Below are 21,602 nucleotides of genomic sequence, written 5' to 3' on the forward strand. Positions count from 1 at the left end.
GAATCCACTGTGCCTCATTTACTCTCGTTCTATTGTAATTTCCCAATCGATTGCAGTTTAATGTCCTCACCGCGAGTGGCCACATTACCGTGGCGTTTCCACTCAGTCTGATGATGGGCAGTTCACTCATGTGCTTCAATGTCAAGGCCTGGTCAGCAGATTTCTCAGTGTCCTTTCTCTCGCAGGAGCCTGTCAAACTAGCAGAATGCACCTGTTAAGATCACATAAAGACAGTTGGAGATGGTCCAAAACATACTGAGCTGAAAATATATATATATATATATATATATATATATATATATATATATATATATATATATATATATATATATATATATATATATATATATATATATATATATATATATATATATATATATATAGATAGATAGTTTCCTAACTGAAATTTGAACTGAGTGACTGAATGCCAATATATTGGCATTCAATTCATGCTCCTCAAATCACTACATTTCAATTCAGGGTTATACAGTATATTAGTAAATACTTGAAATAAAATAAATGTTAACTTAAATTACTTTTAAAAATTAATTTATTTCAACATCTGTCAATACTTGAATTAAAACCATAAGAACCACACTGGAATCACATCTCCAATAATTAAAATAAATGTTAACTGAAATAACATTCACAACAACTGATAACTTTATTTCTACATTTGTCATTTTTACTTAGCTTAACTTTATTATAGTTGACTAAAACACTAAAATAAACACATTTTCAATATTGAAATTATATATATATATAGATTTTTTTATCCTGGAGGGATACAAACTGGCTTAGATTTTGGCCAAAATGCTGCTGCTTACCTTTTAGAACAAACCTTTCATTGATAGCATACATTTGAGGCCATCAAACATTGTCTAGATTGCTCAAACACTAGGTTTTGGAAAAGAATACCAAAAATATAATGTTAGCCGTTCAAGAGGTTAATCATAACTTTCATTTCTATTGAATATGGGTGCTTTAAACTTGATTTTGTGTTATTTAGCATACAGTTCACCATGCTTTTTAATCATTTTAGATCACTGATGTGTCTAACATCACCCATCGAGCAGTCGAAGCTTCAGAGTTCAAACGACAGTTCATATCAAACGTTCTCACATTGGGAAAGGTGTGTGAAATACAGCTGCCTACATCAATCCTTCGTTTGATGTTCTATGGAAATCCCCATACGATATCTGCAAGAGTCCTCTACGAGGTCATAACACAGAAAACAACAATCTGATGGAGAGACAGAAGGTGGGTAAAGCCGATGGGCAAATCCCAATCAGCCGAAAGCATAAGAGCATTGATACAGGAAATCAGAAGGATGAAACATGAAATCTATTATCCATAAGCTGTTTGAAATCTCAGGCTCTGCCGATGAACCTCGGTCCCAGATGGAAGCTCTGTGTTCTTTAGAGTTTGCTGAAGCAGAAAAAACACCTCGAGCTTGTGCTATGAAGAGCTCAACCAAGGTAAGGCAACATTAAGACCCGCATTTCTCCTTCTCGAGCTTTTGACCGTGCCCATAAATTTACAATTCTCGGGGTGTTTAGCATCTAAATGAGCTACACTTGGTGGAAGAGTTCGCAGAAGTCTTGAAGGAAACATAAAAGCACGGAGCACAGCAAAGGCTAGGAATATTTACTCTCGCTTGAGCCCATCATAAACGCTAAGATATCCCTGGTCTGAAGACTTCCCAATTACAATTACCATTTAACCTTTCAAGTAAACTCTGCATTTCCTTGGACAAATCCTTGGTTCCTCGCATCTCAAACTAGGAACAAACTTACCATGACAGCGAGAGAGTCTTCAAACGTCCCACCACAGCAAGATTGCATTATGTGTGCAAATACAAGTCTTACTGAACAGAGACAAACCCATGAATAATGCACCCGGCTCGGTGCACCTGGAGGAATAACAATGAGTTTCCTACTTTTCCGCCGTTATGATCCTTATTAGAGGTCCAATGGGCTGTCATGGAGCTTAATCTGTAAAATACACACACTTTATATATACATATATTAACTGCGTTCACATTTCGAGACTCCTGAAGAACATACACAACACATTCAGCCTGTTAGTCTGCTCTAAATAGAGGAAATCAGAGACGTACGTTAACCTTTCGAGAGAAAAACGCAATGAGCTGTTGAATCAAAATGTTCTTGCTGGAAATGTTTATTAGACAGGAAGTCATTAGAATGTGAATGTGTTAGGCGCTTTCTCGACCTCATTTCCCTATGCTCACAAAATACATAAATATTTGACATTTATCATCTTAATTTGCTGTTCAAACATTCAAAGCTGTAAATTTGTTATAGCTACACTTCTGTTAAAAACACGTTATGTACAATAGACAAGATATTGCATTTGGCATAATTACATCAATCTTATTTAATTTACAGTACTGATTTTTGTGAATGTCATTATTTGGCATTCGCAACAAATCCCAGTCTCATAAAGTGTGACCGTGGAAAGGAGAAAATAATCAGACTCAAGTTAATTTGAGAATTAATAAGACATAGAAAACGAATGAGGACACTCTACTGCGATCACATTTTCCACTAAAACGAAACAATAGCTGGTCTCTTCGCTGTATATTCACCTGGATTTCATGTGTAGGGCCCTACAGAATTGTAAACGAGACAACATTTGAACAACCGATGAAATTGTGCATGCAGAAACATTCTTGAACATTTCGCAACCATGTGTTGGTATTTATGCATGTTAAATAATTATTCAAACAGGTTGCAGATGGTCGCTCTACCTGCATTTTGTACAGGTAAATGAAACATGAGGTTCAGTCCAGAGGTGCCAATCCAGATTTGACTGGAACGCATGAGTTTAGATTATAAGTGTGAAAAGGAATGGCAGCCCTTATTGCGCAATGGCAGCTTGAGTCTCTGTAATGCCCTGGGGAGATCGAGTACCTTTCATATGAAGCTCTTTTGCCAGGCTATATCACTTTGTCTCACTGGCTTTTAGCCAGTACGGTAAATCAGTGCTGTAAAGTGGTCCGTTGTATGGTGAGGTCTATTACAGTGGATGTCTCCATTTGCATCCTAATAAAGCATCTTCGGGTTCAAGACATCCATTTTCCTTACAGCCCACCTGTTCCTTTGGCACAACACTTGGCAAAACTCCACAAAAGTCCATCTCCATTTATATCGCATGGGCATGTGCGCTCTCTACAGAAACTTGTTGGGGGTTTTTCCCACTACTTACATGGGTTCCAATCATTCAGACCCCAAATTCCTAAAGGATCTAAAGGAACTATCCATGCTGCAGGGCTTTGAAAGCCCTTATAGACTTGCCCACAACTGGTTTCTAATCATTTAGACCCCAAACTCCAAAGAAACTATCAATGCCGTAGTACTCCGAAAGCCCATCCACCGTAGACTCACCTGCAATTGCGTTCAAATTACATAAATGGGCTGAAGGTACAATTTCACATTAGTCAATGCAAAGGTGGCAGTGCATACAGTGATTATTATTTATTTAATTTTTTTGATTCTACAAATCTATGAAAGCTCTTTGCATGTGGATTTTTAGTATTAAGAATCGATACTACGGTAGCTTGGTCTTTAAAAAATCAGCAACCTTTGTAAAGGCCTATTCACACCGAGTGCAAACTTCCTATTTTTTTTTTTAAGTGACCCATTGGACTGCAAATATGTGAATATTGTTGTCTTTACACACCTCTTTTTGAACATGAAAATGACATATGTAAGTAGTTCTAGTTTGTGAACCTTTGAACTTTCTCTTTTGAACGTCCACAAATAAAATATGTGCATTTATAATAAATGAGCATAAATATAAACCCACAGGCACATGGAAATTTGTGAAAAGAAAACAAACTAAATAAATTACATATAATGCCAATTCAGGAAAGTGAATTTAAATCAATCTGCAATAAATAATCTTATTGTCAGTTTAAACACTTTATGGACTAATGTGCTAATATTTTATTTAACACCACATTTTTCCTCGCATTCGGTGTGAATAGGCCTTCAGACCCAAATTTAAATGCAATCCTGGACATATCATGAACATTAATAAAGAGAACTTTTAGCACCTTTTGTCTAAATAAAAAGTACTAAGTATTTTTTAATCGTGCATTTCTCATTGATAAAAAGACTCTTAAGGCAAATATGTCTTGTATCAACCACTATAAATACATATTAGCATTGATAAATCTATGAAAAATCAGAGAAAATACCCCGGTACTAAGTTCTGTTCAGAGTTAATTAAGGTGCTAGGTTAATTTGTCAAGCAAAGTTATAATTTTGGACCTAAAAAGTGCATACCCCTGTATCCCTTCTCTCACTCTCACTCTATATATTCCAGTCTATTTTATACATTTAATCTAAATCGGGAGTTTGTAATCGTAAACCCAGAGAGGTTAAGTGTAAAAGTGCAAATGGTGGGGATGGAGTGAAGGGCGCAGCGTTAGAGCTGTGAGACTTTCCTGGGAATGGGCCGGGGTCTGGGAAACTGGTCGGGTCGGCGCGGCTCAGTGTTTTGCCTTCGAATCAGGTGCGGTTTGGGAGGAACAGGTGGTGCGTCGATGCTTGGAGGAATCGACAGGCTCGGTGGAAGTGGGACCGGTCTGCGGGGGTTGTTCCGCTCATGTATGCTATAGGGAGGCGGGGTTTTGTTTTCCCGTCGAATGAGCTCGTCCGATCCACTGGAGGCGGAGTTTGGGAGGGCGTGGTCAGCGGGCGTGTTCTCAGTTCCGGAGGCCTCAGAGATGCTGCAGCGACTGAGAGACGAGATGCCGCTGCTGTAGCTTCCAGAAAGCACCGGAGAATTCGACACCAACCCTGTCGACTGGCACTCTGTGGGCGAGGGGGTGAACGGAGCCACAGAGGTCTGCGAACACACAGTGAGAGAAATCATGAAGCTCTGGGCCACAATGTAGTTAGCAAAAAAATAAATAAATAAAAAAGTTCCCTCTTTCTGCTAGCACAAAGCCTTAATAAAAAAACCATCAGCTGCAACAGAAACAGCATCCCGCCTCACAGAGCTAATCTGTACACTGGAAGGCCAAAGCACAATATTCTGCAATTTTGGCTCCATTATTTCGAGGCAATACTGTCTCTTTTCATTATGAAATAATTTCTAGGCAATTAAATCCGCAACTAAGACTGCAGCTGTTTCTAGGACTTCATTTCACTGAATAAAGCGTATTTAGTCTGATTGCACTCTTGAGAGAACTTCAAACACAACATTTCCGCTAGGATAATTCAGCTATGTGCAGCAACTACAAACAAAATCTACAATCGTGAATGGTGTATCTCAATACCAGAGTTTAAATGTTTTATATATATATATATGTGTGTGTGTGTGTGTGTGTGTGTGTGTGTGTGTGTGTGTGTGTGTGTGTGTGTGTGTGTGTGTGTGTGTGTGTGTGTGTGTGTGTGTGTGTGTGTGTGTGTGTATGCATGCATGCGTGTATATATGAATTAATTTGGACATTGGAATTATATTGGATATTTGTGCAAGCTCATTTTCTAATAATAAATAAACACAGCAATATGTAATCTTTAGCAGTTCTCAGAATCAACATCCATTTTTCATATTGTACATTATAATGATGTGATGCCTAAATTACATTTTAGTGTTTTGCTTTATTTATTTAGACGACATAATGTAGAATTAGAATATTGACCATTTGTTAGTTAGCTAACATTACATAATATTTAGCTTTAGTCTCCATGGTTATCTGACCGCATATTTCAAACATAAAATGCAATCTTGTTTTGAAGATTTCAGACTATCAAATACAAACTGGATAGTGTGAAATATCCTGGACCAGAATGGAAATTTGCGCTGGTCGATGTTGGTTTTTTCATCTGTGACTGACTGTAGTCAGTACTTTTGTGTGTGTGTGTGTGTGTGTGTGTGTGTGTGTGTTTGGTCATGCGTGTGTGATATGTCACAGTATAGCTTCAGGCATGAGACTATTTCTGAGGCAAACAACCGTACACAGGTGGTCACACAGGTTATGCTTTCCCTTTCCAACCCACTAACCGGAATTCCTTCAGGAAATCCACCAGCATTCCTGCTGAGAGCTCTTTCCATCCGAATCTATCCTTCTCTGCTTTGTTCTTAGTAGCATGACAGATTTTATGATTTACAGGAGGAGGAATGATTTGATTTCTATGCAGCCATCTACACTTTAAATATGAACAGTTTTCTTTCTACATGGGATAGATCCTAGAGTTTTACACAGTGTGTTTTTGAATACCAGGTGACGGATCAATACGTGGCACCAGACAAGAATTCAGGGAAACGGAAAGAAATGTAATTACCAACCTCATGAGACGCACTGAATGAGGCGGTGTTGAGTAGGAGTTTCTGAGAAGCCATTACAGAGGTGTTCTGCTTTAAGGACTGTTCCTCTGAATGAGGAGAATGTGCTTTTATTTAAGACCTGAATACACTCACTGCAACACCGATAGCAGTAGCTCCAACCTTTTTTAAGGTCTGTGACCCTTTTTGACAATTATGCCCTTTGAAAGAAAAATACTGTGGTTTTTTCAATACAGATACCTGCGCTTTCAATAAAGCTGTCATTTTTTCTTCACTGCATTGGTATCATACATAAACACTGCGTTGGACTCAAAAATAGTAGGAGAGACAACATGAGTGAAATACAGTATACTAAAATTAAAAGGTTTGGGGTCTGAAAGATTTAATTTTTTATTTTTTCTCTTTTGCACCACCAATGCTGTATTTATTTTATTAAAAATAAAGTAAAAACTGTAATATTGTGACATATTATTACAATTTTAAATATCCATTTCCTATTTGAATATATTTTTAAATGTAATTTATTTCTGTGATGCAAAGCTAAATTTTCAGCATCATTACTCCAGTCTTCAGAGCTCATTCTTATAAGCTGATTCACTGCTCAAGAAACATTTATGATTATCAATGTAGAAAACAGTTTTTCTGAAAACTGTGCTAATTTATTTATAATTTTTAAAGTGAAAGTTCACAAAAACACAATTTTATTTTTATTTTTTATTAGAAATCTTTTGCAACATTATAAATGATTGTCCTGTCACTTTCGATCAATTTAATGCATGCTTACTAAATGAAAGTATCAATTTCCAATATCTAAATAAAATCTTGAATGGTAGTGCATATGTATATTTGTTGCAGCAATATATGTGTGCCACCATTGAGATGGGTTAGTGACTTCTGGAGGATCTGCACCGGACAGCTGCCAACCCAACTGCTCAGGGCTGCATGAATCTGTCTAATTGTGGGCCCAGTTGGACTGACTTGAGTCTGACCCAGTTTAGAGTCCCCAGACACTACAGTAAACATCCACACACCAGTAAATACATCAAAGGTCACTTCGCGAAACACCCCAGACAACAAGTAAAGGTCATACCTTCTGCGGCGAGCGTGATGTCATCACGGGGGACTGTGATTGTGTAGTCTTGGCAGGAGATCCTATTAAAGGACACAAAAAGTCAATCTTCTTCATTTGATACAGGAGTCTGGGACAGTAAACACGGTCTCGGCTGTCTATTAATCAGAGAAACGCTTTGTCAAGGTTGCTCTGCTAATGCAAAACAGTTTAACCATTCAGTTTAACCAGTTCTTTTCTAGGAAGCTCAATCAGAGTCCACAGATGTAGACCCTTAAAAGGGTCATATCATACTTTTTATAATGCAATATGTCTACTTATAATGTTAGAGAAGTGTCAAAAAGAGTAATAATTTAGTTTTTCATGACCATTTCCCCTCCACTCTCTGACCCTTTATATTTAACTGACCATTTTTGCTACAACTTTTTAAAGTTTTTTTTTTTTTTTTATTGAGGGGGGGGGGGGGGTATTTTGATCAAGAAGTTGCCCTATTTATACTCCTAAAAGGTACTTCATAATAACCATGATAATGATAACTGCTGTTATTATTATAAATAACATTTAGAATTATAATTATAATAAGAGGTAGTATTATTTATTAAATATAAACAAAAAATAAAATACAAATAATACAAATTTCAAATAAGCTAGTTGTTGTATAGTTCATCATCATCATAATACTATTATATTAATGTATAAAATAGTACGAAATACAATATTGCATAATAATACTAGTTACTTTAAGAGAGTTACTTTAACTACTATATTTACAGTAGACCGTATATAATGTTAAATATAGTAAATATACTAGCTATAAATATACTCCATAACAATTATAGTTATGAACTCCGATAACAGTAATTTATCATAATTAAATTAATTTAAAAATAATACAAATATGATAAAAACACTAGTTTTAGATTATATAAAAAATAAATAAATACGTTGTATGTATGTGTGTAAGGCAATGCAGAAAAGACAACACAGACCAACATCTGGAAGGTAATGAAGAAGCAACGGTGCAGAATGAGGTTTAAAAACATGTCATGCAGTTTAAAGACATAAATGCTGCAAGAAAGCTCATCAAGAACAATTAGAAACAAAAGAGTGTGTGGGAAGGATCCCGCTGGTTAGATAATGTGCCTTTTCTCATTTAATATATGGAGAGAGTATCTTCAGATTCTCACTGATGTGTTCAACCGGCAGCCCTCATGATCCAGAGAGACCAAGAAGTTAAGACGAACAAGAAACCAGGAGACTTTAGAGCAGAAGATCTGAGAGAGTTAAAGGAGATCGGTCGGAGCGGATTTCTTTCTTTACCTGAGTACGGTGGTCTAGGAGGGACAGGGGGACACTTTCCATTAAAATCAGAGAGCGGCGTGTCTAGACTCCAGCTACTTGGTGCAGGCTTCACCACTTTCACACACAAAACATGCATTTCAGGTACATTCAGTCAAATCAACTCAAAATAAGATCAAAAGCAAAAGCAAATCAAGGCTTAGCCTGTCCTGCTACAACTTCCTGCCTCAAAAACAAGAAATATATCAAACGAAGAAAGACTTTTTTTTTCTTTTGGATCGATAACATATATTTTCCATTTAAAAAAATATCCCCAAAATATTCAATATTCAAAACCATCTAGACATTTTTCCCCCCAGGTCAATGTAAATAACTTAGAAGAACAGATGAAATAAAGATGATGAAATCTCCTCAACATCTTCCTGTCAGTCTGAGTAAGCGTGAGTCTGTTGGTGAATCTCTTTGGTGGTTCAGTCACAGCTGTCACAACACACAGGAGCGGCGAGCTGTCGCCCAGCATCAGATCCAGCACGCTGATCGCCAGACCCCCGTCACTTCAGACCACCCTCCTCACAGCAGGGAGGCAGACTGAAGATTCATACGCTCACATGCACATGCTCACCTTTGTCGGGGGTGGAGATGTTAGGGTTACTGCGAGGCAAGGTGGCGTCACCCGCTGGGTGTGGAACTGGCCTCTGTGAAAGAGAGGTACTGTCACACGAATGCGGTTGTGATTTCCGTCGAGGCATCATTCAGTGATGCTATAGATTTAATATTGACATATCCATTACATTGCTCGGTTTTGAGTGTCTTTATATTAGTACTAATCGCGATTAAAAGCATCCAAAATAAAAGTGTTTGTTTACATTATATATGTTTGTATATTTATTATGTATATATAAATACAAACACATGTATTTATTTAAGAAAAATATGCTATGTTTATATATTAAATATACAGTGAAGTGAAGAGGTTTTTCCGGGGTTTTTTTTTTTTTTTTTGTGTATTTGTCACACTTAAAAGATTCAGATCATCAAACACATTTTTATATTAAACAAAGATAATGCAAGTTAATACAAAATGTTGTTTTTAAATGATGATTTCATTTATAAAGTAAAAAAAGCTGTCCAAACCTGCCTGGCACTACGTGAAAAAAGTAATTGACCCCTAAATCTAATAACTGTTACTAAAACTAAGTTTCTTGTAATGAGTGCTTTCTTGAAATCAAAAGTTTATTTTTCGTGATTGAGATTATTTAATTTGTGTATTAACAGAATTCCCATTTCCCAGAATCAGCAGCAAATTGTAAAAAGGAGGGAAATTCAATTGTAAAAAAAAAAAATAAAGTTTTAATTATGAGAAATAAAGTTTCCGTCATGACAAATAAAGTCTCAATTGCGAGAAAGTTTTACATTTGGGAAATAGTCTTAATTGCTGTTAATTAAATTGTGAAGAAGTTCTGATTTGACCTGATGATGTTGCTTAGATACTTTACCTCACTAATAATTTCTCTGAGACACATCCACAAAATCAATTTTACATGGTCATTTTTTAAAGATGCAGTTAATGCAAATCTTACAAAGATGAAGGGAAAGAGAGGTAAACCCAAACAGTACACAAAAAAATACCCTCCTACAGTATGTGACCTGAACACTGGTGAATATTAAAAATATTGATATTCTAATCATCTTCATCATACCTGTGCGGGATCCAGGGGGTTTGGATAGGTGGCACTGCAGGGTCTCTCTCGCGGCGAGAGGCAGTTCTCTCGGGAATGCTTGTGTTTATCTGACATCTGTGGAGAACCTGTGAAGGGTGAGGATGTGTAAGCAAGGGTGTGATTTCAGCAACACACTGACACGAATGCCCACACACACACAGAAAGAGGACATAGATCTTGCACTCATTTCTTTGCTAACTAGCCAGCACATGAAATAAAGGCTAGCCCTCGTCTTTCCCTCCCGCTAAGGCGAGAATTGTTCTGCTGGGGTGACAGACGGCTATTTCTCAGGGAGAGACAGAGTAGCTGACATGGGGAGCTGCCTGGACCTGCTCACAACACTAACTTCCTCCTCCAGCACAGGACAGGAGGCCACGGCTCCCTTATTTGCTCCGGTGATAGTCATCATCAGTCTAGAGTACTTCAAGCTGCATTTTATGCCGTCTGTTATTCTCCAGAGGCGCTTCCTGTCTGCCACTGCTTTATGGGGGTCTCTATGGGAGGCACGGAGGGCTGCCAAGGGGAGACTATAAGATTACATAAATGTCTCCATACATATTCCTGTTTTTATGACCTGTGTCTGCAAGTAAACACATGCTGGATGGAGGGAGATAAGAAGCCATGGAAGAGCACAGGAGAGAGAGAAACAGAGGGGAGAGTTCTGCTATATATCAGGACGCCAGCTTTCTGTAACCCACAGCATTAAATGCGCCATAAACTTCGCTGTGCTGTAGCATTTTATTTTTAACATGGAAATCTGTTTATTACGGTAGCCTGATTCTGAATCAGTGTTAAAAAAAAAATTAATTTCAATAAAGCTTAAAGTAAGAGTCACAGTTGTAATTGCGACAAATAATAAAGATGCAATAGGAAGAACAGTAATAATTTCTCACAATTTAGTTTTTTTTTTTTTTTATGTGATACATATGTCTAGAGTTTAAGTCATAAGAAATGAAGATATATTGTATTGTGAAATCTTAAAGGGGTCCTATTATCCAAAAAAGCAATTTTTATAAGGTGTTTGAACACAGTGTGTGAAAACAACCAGCACTTGTGTAAGACTCGTGTAACATATTTTACATCTTGTAAAAAGGGATATTATAGTTCACCTTTAAGACTCAAATACCAAAAATAAAGTTAAAACTAACAGGAAAAAAGTCACAGTTACTGGAATAAAAGAAAACTATGACTTTGCATTACAATGTCACAAATAAGAATTATTCATTTTTGTTGTAAAACTGTTTCTGTAACTTCAGTTTTAATTTGGGTTTACTAATCTCTCTTTGACCTTTAGGTAAAATAAATAAATTGGTTGCTGTAATATTTAACTTGTGTTCTTGTGTTACTGTGCCGGCATCAAACCTCTCACAGCTCTGCTGTGTGAACACCGAAATAAAAGCTTGATCTAGACATGCTGCAAAAGAGCAAAGGTTTCTTCTCACCTCTGGCACTGGACGGAGCCGAGCTGGTCACGTTGGGAGAGGCCGAGTGATTGGAACTGAGACTTGAGGTAGACGGACTTGGCTGGAAAGACAAGAAAAAAATGTGAAAAACATAAGAAAGAGTCCACAGACTTCTTTGTTGTCGGTCTATAATATGGAGAGGTTATACAATAATCATTTGTTCTGGGATAAAAGAAAAAAGCTGTCCAGTCTATAATTCACTCCTACAAATCTGTGAGAGAAAAGACAGAGTGAGACAGGAAGATTAAGCAGGGTTGTGAGAGAGACAGATGAAAACAGAAAGAGGGCAATTAGTAGAGAAAAAGAACAATAGAAAAAGAGGGAGATTAGGAGGAAATATGAAAGACAGCGAGAGAACAGAGATTCTGCCGGTGTGTGTGTGTGTGTGTAGTTATCCAATGGCAGCCCAAGCACTCACCTGCATGTTAAAGACTTCATCTGAGCTCTCTGATTGGCCCGTGATGTTGCTCACTTCATTGGAGGCCTGCGATGACAGCGAGGATGAAGAGTAGCGGTTGATCGCCGGGTAGCTGAGGGGACTGAATAACATTCAATAAAAATGGGGACTTTGACAAGTGGCATAATTATTTTTTATTTCATGTTCATGGTGAGAAGTAAGTGAATAATGTGAGTCATACAATTAAGAAAAAGATATATGAGACATTTAAGATTAATAGAGGAGAAAATCTCTAAAATACGTTCAGGTGATACTTTGTTAAACCAGTTAAACCCATCTCTAACAACAACAAAAAAAAGTGAAATTGCAATCAACCACCCCTTTAAAGGTCCCCTTCTTCGTGATTCCATGTTTTAAACTTTAGTTAATGTGTAATGTTGTTGTTAGAGTATAAATAATATCTTTAAAATGCTAAAGCTCAAAGTCAAGCGAGATATTTGATTTAACAGAATTCGCCTACAAAAAACGACCCGTTTGGACTACACCCCTCTAGTTCCTGCAGTAATGTTTTTTTTTTTTTATCTTGGAGTCCAATCATCTTTGTTTGGGCTTCCCAGGGACGCTGTACTTGGAGATTAATGGTTACAATTTATGTTTAACTCGGTTTCCGAAAATTATAATCCACATGTAAAACTATGTGCAGCTCATTTTGCTGAGGACAGCTTGATGAGGACAACTTTCTCAATCTCAATCAGTTTAATGCCGGATTCGCACAAAGATTATTTTTGAAAGATGGAGCAGTTTCCTCTTTGTCTGGAGAAGGCGTTGTTTATGGACCACAACTGGTAAGTGTATTTTATTATTTAAGTTGGTGCGTTTAACAGTTTCTGTAACTTATTACACAAAGGGCAACGCTGTTTAGCTTTGTTAACTAGATGTTAGGGCTGTGCAAAAAAACTAATGCGATTTTCATGTGCATCTCGTCAGTAAAAACGCTCCTGTGATTATAAGTACATCTCCAGGACATTCGTTCTAGCCCAATCGCATTACCAGGAGGGCAGTGTGCTCTCAGCTGCTGTCGAATCACAACACGGGAACCGCTGGCCAAATCAGAACTCGTTACGTATTTCTGAAGGAGGGACTTTATAGAACAAGGAAGTCATCAGCCCGTTTTTTGTGACAGTGAAAACAGCGGTATACAGATAGGTGAATTGTGTGAAAAATACTGTGTTTTTTTACACGCGAAACATGAACACATGTTATACTGCACATTGTAAACACAATCAAAGCTTCAAAAAAGCCCGTAAACCGGGAACTTTTAATTAAATCAAGTGATTTTGGAGTCAGTGAGAAGAATGCAAGAATAAAACTCTATCCACAGAAAGTGAGATAAATGTATTGCATTCGATCACAGTAAATTGCAGAAATTTGGAATGCTATTGTTTTCCCCAACCCTACTTCTATTACATATATGAACCTTGTATCTTCTATTAGCTATCCTGTTCTCTATATACAAGCACTAGCCACTGAAAAAAAAATAAAAAAAAATTGCAGACTCGAACCCGAAAAGAGCTCCTCACCTGCGGCGTGACACCACACGCGCTCCTCCCTCTGGACTCATTATGTTAGGTGCTGAGTTTCTTCCGGCTCGAGGGCTTCCGTTGGTGAAGTGGATCGGACTGGCGCGCACATAGGCTGGAAACTCCTTCAGAGCGTGGGAAAGAGAGAAGGATGAGTGCACGACGAACGGCTTGGGAAATCAAAAGAATCTGACTGCTGATATGCACCTGTATGCCGAGGCTGGATTTCATCAGATGAAACTGATCCACCAGTTTCTTGTGCAGAGGCCGCATGTCCTGAGGAACGAACTTCTCATGCACCGTCAAACCAAACTCCAGTATGTGAGCCTGAAGGACAAAGCATGGGCAACGTTCATGACAGTGAATTCTAACCTCTAAAGTAATTAAGTTCAATCAGAATATTGAGTGGTAAATAATGTAGGGGTGAGATTTGAATACTGTATTTTTCGGACTATAAGTCGCATCTGAGTATAAGTTGCATCAGTCCAAAAATACGTCATGACGAGGAAAAAAACATATAAAAGTCGCACTGGACTATAAGTCGCATTTATTTAGAACCAAGAACGAAGAGAAAACATTACCATCTACAGCCGCGAGAGGGCGCTCTATACTTTCTTTGGTAGGTTACAGGAGCACTGAGCAGCATAGAGCTCCCTCTCGTGGCTGTAGATGGTAATGTTTTCTATTGGTTCATTTCTCTCGGTTCATGTCAAATAAATTTTTATAAATAAGTCGCACCTGACTATAAGTCGCAGGACCAGCCAAACTATGAAAAAAAGTGCGACTTATAGTCCGGAAAATATGGTAAATCATGAAAAGTACACTTTAGATAACTGAGTAAAACATTTGGTCCACCCACTTTTTTTTTTTGTTCTTTAAAATAACGCAAGAAATAAAGTCTAAGCTGCTGTGTACTGTAGTCCCAATAGTGAATTAGTCCCAATAGCGAGAAATACATCTGTAATGTCAGAAATAATGTTGCAATGTGTAAAACTATCTAAAATGAGTCGATAATGAACATTTTCTGCTTGCAGTTATTTAGCATGAATTTTATGTAAACAAAGATGCAACAAATCAAGAGTAACAAGATGAAAGACATTTATTAAAGCAGCAAACAGGATCCTTTTTTATTTCATGTTGTCTTTTAAATAGCTCACTTCATTATTAAATGATCAGCTAAATATTTTCTCCCCCTTCAGTCTTTAAAAGTTGACTTTCATGCTTGTAACTGGCTTATATCCATGGTTACTGTCTAGACAACAGCATCATGTGCTCGGCTCTGGAGAGTTCCTGGTTACTAAGCAGCACGGGCATGAAGGGAAGAAGTGAGACCAATAGAAACCCAGCTAGTGGAGATCATAATGGCTAAATCCCTAACGCAGACAGACGTGAATGATGAGCGCGAAACATAAATGAATGTACAATCTAGTGTAGATTAGATCTGGTTTCTTGAGACAAACCTGCTCAAACATGAGCTCTCGGAGACGGCCGATTTTGTCTCCGTCTTCAGGGTGATTCATGATGTAGTCCTTCACGAAGAACGCCTGCGAGAAATAAAAGACAAACAAAATTACACTCCTTAACCACAATGCATTGTACCTCGCCAGCCTCCACGTTTTGTGGTGCGAGTTGGAATTTACCTTGACATCTTCTGCAAACAATATCATGCATAGTTTAGTCATGATTGACATTCTGTTTTAAGGGACAAATAAAGTGCAGGAATGTGAGCTTAAAAACATGTTTTCAGATCAGACGGTGTATCTGTGTCGATCCGTTCCAAGCACGGTGGACTGGTATCTCCAAAGAAACAGTGGGAGAGCAGAAGCTTCAGGAGGCAAAACTCTCAGACTTCAAAGATACCAGCATGCAGATTTTTCCATTGCCTCGAATATGACATTTGGCCTGAACACCAGCCGAATGCTACCAGCGGATGCCCATTTAAACTGCAGCTGCACGCTACACCTGCAGATCACAGTGAGTTTTAGTGACTGGCTTGTCTTAATTATGACATTTTAAAATAGACTATATATATATATATATATATATATATATATATATATATATATATATATATATATATATATATATATATATATATATATATATATATATGGTCACACTTTATTTTTTTTTTAATTCTCACTACTGTATTAACTTTGGCTTCAATAAACTTCTAATTTGCTGCTTATTTATAGTTAGGTAGTTAAATTTAGATAGGTAATTCAAAATATGTGCTTAAGTACTAACACACAGCTAATATTCTAGTAATATGCATGTTATTAACTAATTAATAGTGATAATGGGTCCCTAAACTTAAATGAAAGCTTTTTATAATAATAATAATAATAATAATAATAATAATAATAATAATAATAATAATAATAATATATTTTAAGTGCATTTTTCCTTGCCAGTGTCACTTTTATGGGTTCCCTGGTTTGGATAGATGTATATTATATAGAGCATTTTACAAAAACATTTTAATTAAAGTATAAATAAAATAAAAAAATAAAAAAAGGTTTCTCTTATATCTAATATTGTTTTGCTTTTTTAATTTAATAATTTGAATAAACGAAATCATAAGATTTTAATTGAATATTTGCAAAAATAATATTTCCAGAATTTATTTGGGCTTTGGTACAATGAGAAAAGGTATTTAATTTAGCAAGTAACATTGTCTCGACTATAACGTGCTACTATATGCTTTTTTCGTACACGGTACAAATTAGTTTATGTACAGGAAACAAAAATTCTATCTTTTAAATGGTGAAAATTTTAAAAGAAGGTTTTACCCAATTAAAGAACCAACAAAGTCCTCCAGCAGATTTGTGTACCCATGTTTAGAATGTAACAACATGAAATCAGTTTGAAAATGCGTCTATGTTCCCCTCGGATAAGCACCATTTCATATTTTCATGATAATTTCGACTTCCAAATTTTGTTTTCATGTGCAAAAAATGGCATCTGGACATTCTGTCTTTCACAATTTGTCATAATTTCTCAAACTCATTCTAGGTGGGTGATGTTATGATATAGATAAATCAGTTTGTTTTCAAAGCCTTATTTGTTTTGTCATCACCTCTATGATTTTGCTGATACTTCTATCCAAAGTTTTATTTCATGCCTGGGAAAAAAAAAAAAAAAACGATGACCTTGTAGGACCATACTCAACCATTTGAGTTACAATATCTTTTGAGAAAGGTTTTTGAGCATTTAAAGGAATAAAAATACCACTGACTTACACAAATTTCTCTCAGATTTCTGGAGCTACTAGATTTAATTGCAGCTACCTGCTATGCCTGCAGATCACAAGCAGTCGAACGCCACTTGAATGTGATGAACTCTGGGACAATTACTTGTATATTTTTTATCATTTTCACAAGGATTTAAGAAATGGGATAAACATACCTCTGCCTTAATAAAAAAAAATTCTCTCTGAACTTCTGGAGAAGACTCGAATGTCAGGAAAGTCTGAAAATCTTTAGGCCGAGCCAATTAAAAGCTAGGGGCTTGCAAATGAGAGGAATTTCAGAGTGGAATTTCCTTGAGGGCTGACCTTAAAGTGCAGAAATGCGAGTAAATATTAATGCCAACAGCTGGAACGCTCAATAAACAACTAATTGGCAATGCTGTCATGCTTGCGCTCCAAATATATTAACTGCTGCTCATCCCAGACCCTCAGCCTCAGGACGCTCAGCCTACACGAAGCGAATTTAGTGCAAATGTACATTCTGGAACACGTACAAACACAAACTCGCCTGTATACGGTCGACTCTCCTCTTTAAAGCTGCTCTCCAAGTCTATCAAGGTAAATACTGCAGTGACACTAAAGCGAGGTTGCTATGCAACAAGCGCTCATTCGATCTGGAAAGATCTGTTGTATTCACTCAGAATATGACTTCTTTGAGATACTATAGATTTTCCCAGGGTTTCACAAGGGGAAGGATTTTTCTTTCAATGCTACCATTTCTGTAGTTTATCAGCAGAGTACCACAGGGAAGGTAAGGCCGAGATATTCTCTTTCTGACAGGCTAACTACGCATTAGAACTCCGAAAGTATCCCAGAATTCCCTTCGGCCATCTGAAGGCTCCATGTTCTCTTGCAGACAGCCTTGAGAGAGCATGTATACATTTTTTAACCATGACGTGGTCTGGAATCAGTGAGGACTTGGAATGTATATGATATACAACCTCCTGATAGCGAGCGAGCCCTCCGTTGACAGCCGCGTCGATGACTCCGTTGAGACACATGGTCAGGGGGTTGATGTTCTGCATCTGTCCGCTTTGACACTGCGTGATCAACGTCCGCAGTTGCAGGTTCTTGTTCTCGATGACCTCGATAGCGTTCTCCAGAGGACTCACCTCCACCTGGGGCCAAAAAATAAAAAATTAAGTTCACCAACAAGATGAAAACGTTGGTTGAAAAAAAGCTTTCATTCAATATTTGGAGAACTTTAGAAGAGCAACGAATTTAGTCTGTAGGCCTGAAACATACATTCTAGCTTTTGTTATGATTGTTATTAACTTACTTTATTTTAATCCAAAAACTATTTTTTTCAAATTGACACTGCCAATCAAATGTTTAATATTATAATATTAAATATAATTTATATTTGCAGCAAGGATGCAATGAATTAGTAAAAAAAAAGTCAAGACTCTCGCATTGTTACAAAATATTTATATTTCAAATAAATGCTGTTCATGAACCGATTCAAAGAAAAAAGGCTCATCGGGCTTTCTACAAAAATATTAAGTAACACAACTGAAGATTGGAGTGATGGCTGCTGAAAATTCGTAATAAATTAAATTTGACAAAATTACGAAAGTTACTGTTTATGCATTTTTAGCAAATAATTGCTGCATTGGTGAAAATGAGAGACTTTTTTTTTTAATCAGTCAATCAATAAATAAATAAATAAACTTGCAGAAACTTTGGAAAGGTAGTGTAATTAAGACAATTATAGTACAATAACAGTCCTTGGTGTGAATAAGATTATTTTGCTACACATGACGTTTCTCTTTAGTGGCCCACCAAATGGTGCCATCTGTTAACAATTAAGTTAAAAAGTGTGCATATTACTAAAAAAGAAAGATATCGAATATTAAATATCGAAAGATAACTCTATCAGTCCCATTAAGTATTAGTTTCTAACATTAAAGAAACCAAGCACTCACAATGCATTGTCTAAGCATTCACAAACCAATCATACCAAAGGAAAAGTTTCATGGGAGATCTACTTACCAGCTCTTTCCTCTCCACTTCAAACCAACGTGAGATGCCTGGGAGACTCTGAACAAGCGTTAATGTTGTTCTTTCTACCCACAGGCTCTGAAATTCAAATGCAAATGCTCATTGACACACATCAGAGTTCAAACCGTCAGAGAAAGTCCAAGATATTCCATAAAGCAAAGCGCTTACAGCATATTCAATGAACGAGTGACTTTCCTCCTTCAGTTTGTAGAATACATATCACTTAATCTACACTTTAAACAGCTCATTCTCAGCAACACAGTCCGCTTATCAAGCCACACTGCTGCACATATTAAATTTCGCATTCATAAATTCATTTCCCATCCAGCACAGCCTGAGAATTAACCCGAGCTGGCGCAGGTATAACGGAGGAAGCTCTGGAAGAACTTCAGATGCTTGATTGTGATATTCAAAACCACCTCAGTCCAATATAATCGTATCATCTGGATAGCGTCTCAGCCGAAGTTTACCTCTAAATGAGATTTTCAGACATTATTACTGGGCGGTAAGTGGACCGGGGTGGCGAGTACCCCCGGTGTCTCTGAAAATATAATATCTGGCAGGCTAAACAGTTTATTTCAAACACGGTAACCACCGGAGGTCGGAGGAAATCTAACCCCCGCGGTGGATCGAATCCATGCCGAGGCTGTGATTGTCTATGCTGGATATATTGAGTGAGAGGGGAAGGGAAATGATATTTGGAAGGAGCGCATCTCACAGCCCCTAAAACTTTAATTAGCCTCTCTGGACCAAGGCTGTGAATAATGCAGCATGTGAGAGAACACCTGAGCTCTACACACACACACACACACACACACACACACTGGCCGGCAGACACTGGAAGTGAAGGAATGAATACACAAGAGAGAAGAGGAAAAGTGAAACACAGGAGATGAGGGGAAAATGACATCAAGAGAATGCAGAAGAAGAAAAATCCTGGAATAAAAAACTCACACATTATTTACTCACCTTCATTACTTTTTTCTACTGTCTAGAAGAATTTAGTGGTCAGTTTTGATCCATGCATTTAGAATGAACATGGTCAGAAGTCTTAAAGCTTCAAAATGGACGATAAAGGCAATTCATAAGATTCGAGCACTAAATTATAAATCCTAAACAGGCAATATGACAGATTGACAGACCAAATTTGTCACCAAATCATTCAAAATTTTCAACCTTAGAAAGCTGTATTTATTTTAGGATAAAGCAACTACTGATCATTGATCCAGTAAACAAAACAGGTCTCACTGAATGAAAACTGCAGTATTCCGGTTCATTCCAGTACTGATTCAACAATACATATGCTGCAGTTAACAGCAAACCAGAGGTCTCTTTATAACACAAATATCATTTCAGAAGGATTGGAATATAGTCATATGAACAACTATCATGGTACTTTTATGGTGGCTTTGCATCTTATTTTGAAGCTTAGAAGCTCCAGTATACATAACAGAAACTTGACGGAAAACAGCAGCCAGCCGTTCTTCAAAAGATCTCCTTTTGTGTTTCGCAGCAGAAAAACAGTCATACAGGTTTGGAATGATAAAAAACGTCAATTTCTGAAACGCTCTGGCCACTAGCTCACCTTAAATTCGTTTTCTTTGTCTTTGGTGCCCTTGTGAAATGGGCGGTCGTAGCGAAACCTCCAGATGTGGTTAACCTTATAGAAGCTCTTGATGTTGTCATGGACTCCGTCACGCTGCAGGACGTCCTGGCTGTCTGGGATTGGTGTGACAGCATAGATCTGAAGATCTGCATGAAGGTTCGTCAAGGAACATGCGATGTGTGTCGCCCGAGCACAAATGCATTTGAATAACTACTTGAACAACTAAAAATAATGTTTACTTTATTAATATTAAATTAATAATTGTATGTAAATGTCAATATTTCATTATATTATATTATATTATATTATATTGTTTTACAAAAGTGGGTTAATAACAAATTTTGCTTTGGTTTCTCCTACTTGACTCTCGGTCCAAATGCAGACAGTACATTTGGAAATCATCCTCCGCAAATGTTTAAATAACCAACATCTTATGTCTCACAGACGTGAGGTCTCATCAGCACATAAATATGAATCCAGCAGGGCAGACACCCAGGAAGGCCAATGATTAATCGCCGGCTTGGATAACAAAACGCTGTGCTCATGTAGTTTGACCGGCCCTGTCTGCTCTAATTGTGCTGAAGAGGACGTCACATATTCAGCGAGCGCCTGGCCTCCAGGTACATGTCTCATCAATTGAACAAACGCTCTCCTGCGACCCCCAGTCTCCTGATATGCGTTCTGAGAGGGAGAGGAATGATTTCACCCACATAGGTGTGTATTTAAAGCGGGCAGCTCTGGCCTTGTGCTTGTTCTGAAAAACCGTGTTGTAGCAAGGCCTTCACACATCTCACAAGGCTTCACACATCGCGCTCTGACACTGTGGAAAGCATACAGAAAACCTGTTTTGTGCATAAAAAAGTGGCTCAAAGTTTTTACGTTTAAAATGATAAAACAG

General features: G+C 37.4%; 1 protein-coding gene across 3 annotated transcripts in view; it reads right to left on the reverse strand.

Moving 5' to 3' along the window:
• Positions 1–2,154: 2,154 nt before the first annotated feature.
• Positions 2,155–21,602, reverse strand: part of LOC113060228 (dedicator of cytokinesis protein 4-like) — a 90,506-nt gene continuing 71,058 nt past the window's right edge. The window contains exons 41-53 of one of the 3 annotated variants that reach the window (XM_026229145.1): positions 20,684–20,850; positions 19,090–19,176; positions 18,039–18,215; positions 15,308–15,391; positions 14,055–14,174; positions 13,848–13,972; positions 12,289–12,409; positions 11,850–11,931; positions 10,387–10,493; positions 9,309–9,381; positions 8,708–8,803; positions 7,409–7,470; positions 2,155–4,875 (exon numbers count right to left, since the gene is read on the reverse strand). In XM_026229145.1, coding sequence (XP_026084930.1) covers positions 4,453–4,875; positions 7,409–7,470; positions 8,708–8,803; positions 9,309–9,381; positions 10,387–10,493; positions 11,850–11,931; positions 12,289–12,409; positions 13,848–13,972; positions 14,055–14,174; positions 15,308–15,391; positions 18,039–18,215; positions 19,090–19,176; positions 20,684–20,850 — 1,724 coding nt within the window. In that variant the 3' untranslated portion in view covers positions 2,155–4,452. The remainder of the gene's footprint in view (positions 4,876–7,408; positions 7,471–8,707; positions 8,804–9,308; positions 9,382–10,386; positions 10,494–11,849; positions 11,932–12,288; positions 12,410–13,847; positions 13,973–14,054; positions 14,175–15,307; positions 15,392–18,038; positions 18,216–19,089; positions 19,177–20,683; positions 20,851–21,602) is intronic. The other 2 variants (XM_026229153.1, XM_026229161.1) reach the window with 2 other exon arrangements.

The sequence above is a fragment of the Carassius auratus genome, chromosome 4 (genome assembly GCF_003368295.1).
Source record: "Carassius auratus strain Wakin chromosome 4, ASM336829v1, whole genome shotgun sequence".
Taxonomy (NCBI): domain Eukaryota; kingdom Metazoa; phylum Chordata; class Actinopteri; order Cypriniformes; family Cyprinidae; genus Carassius; species Carassius auratus.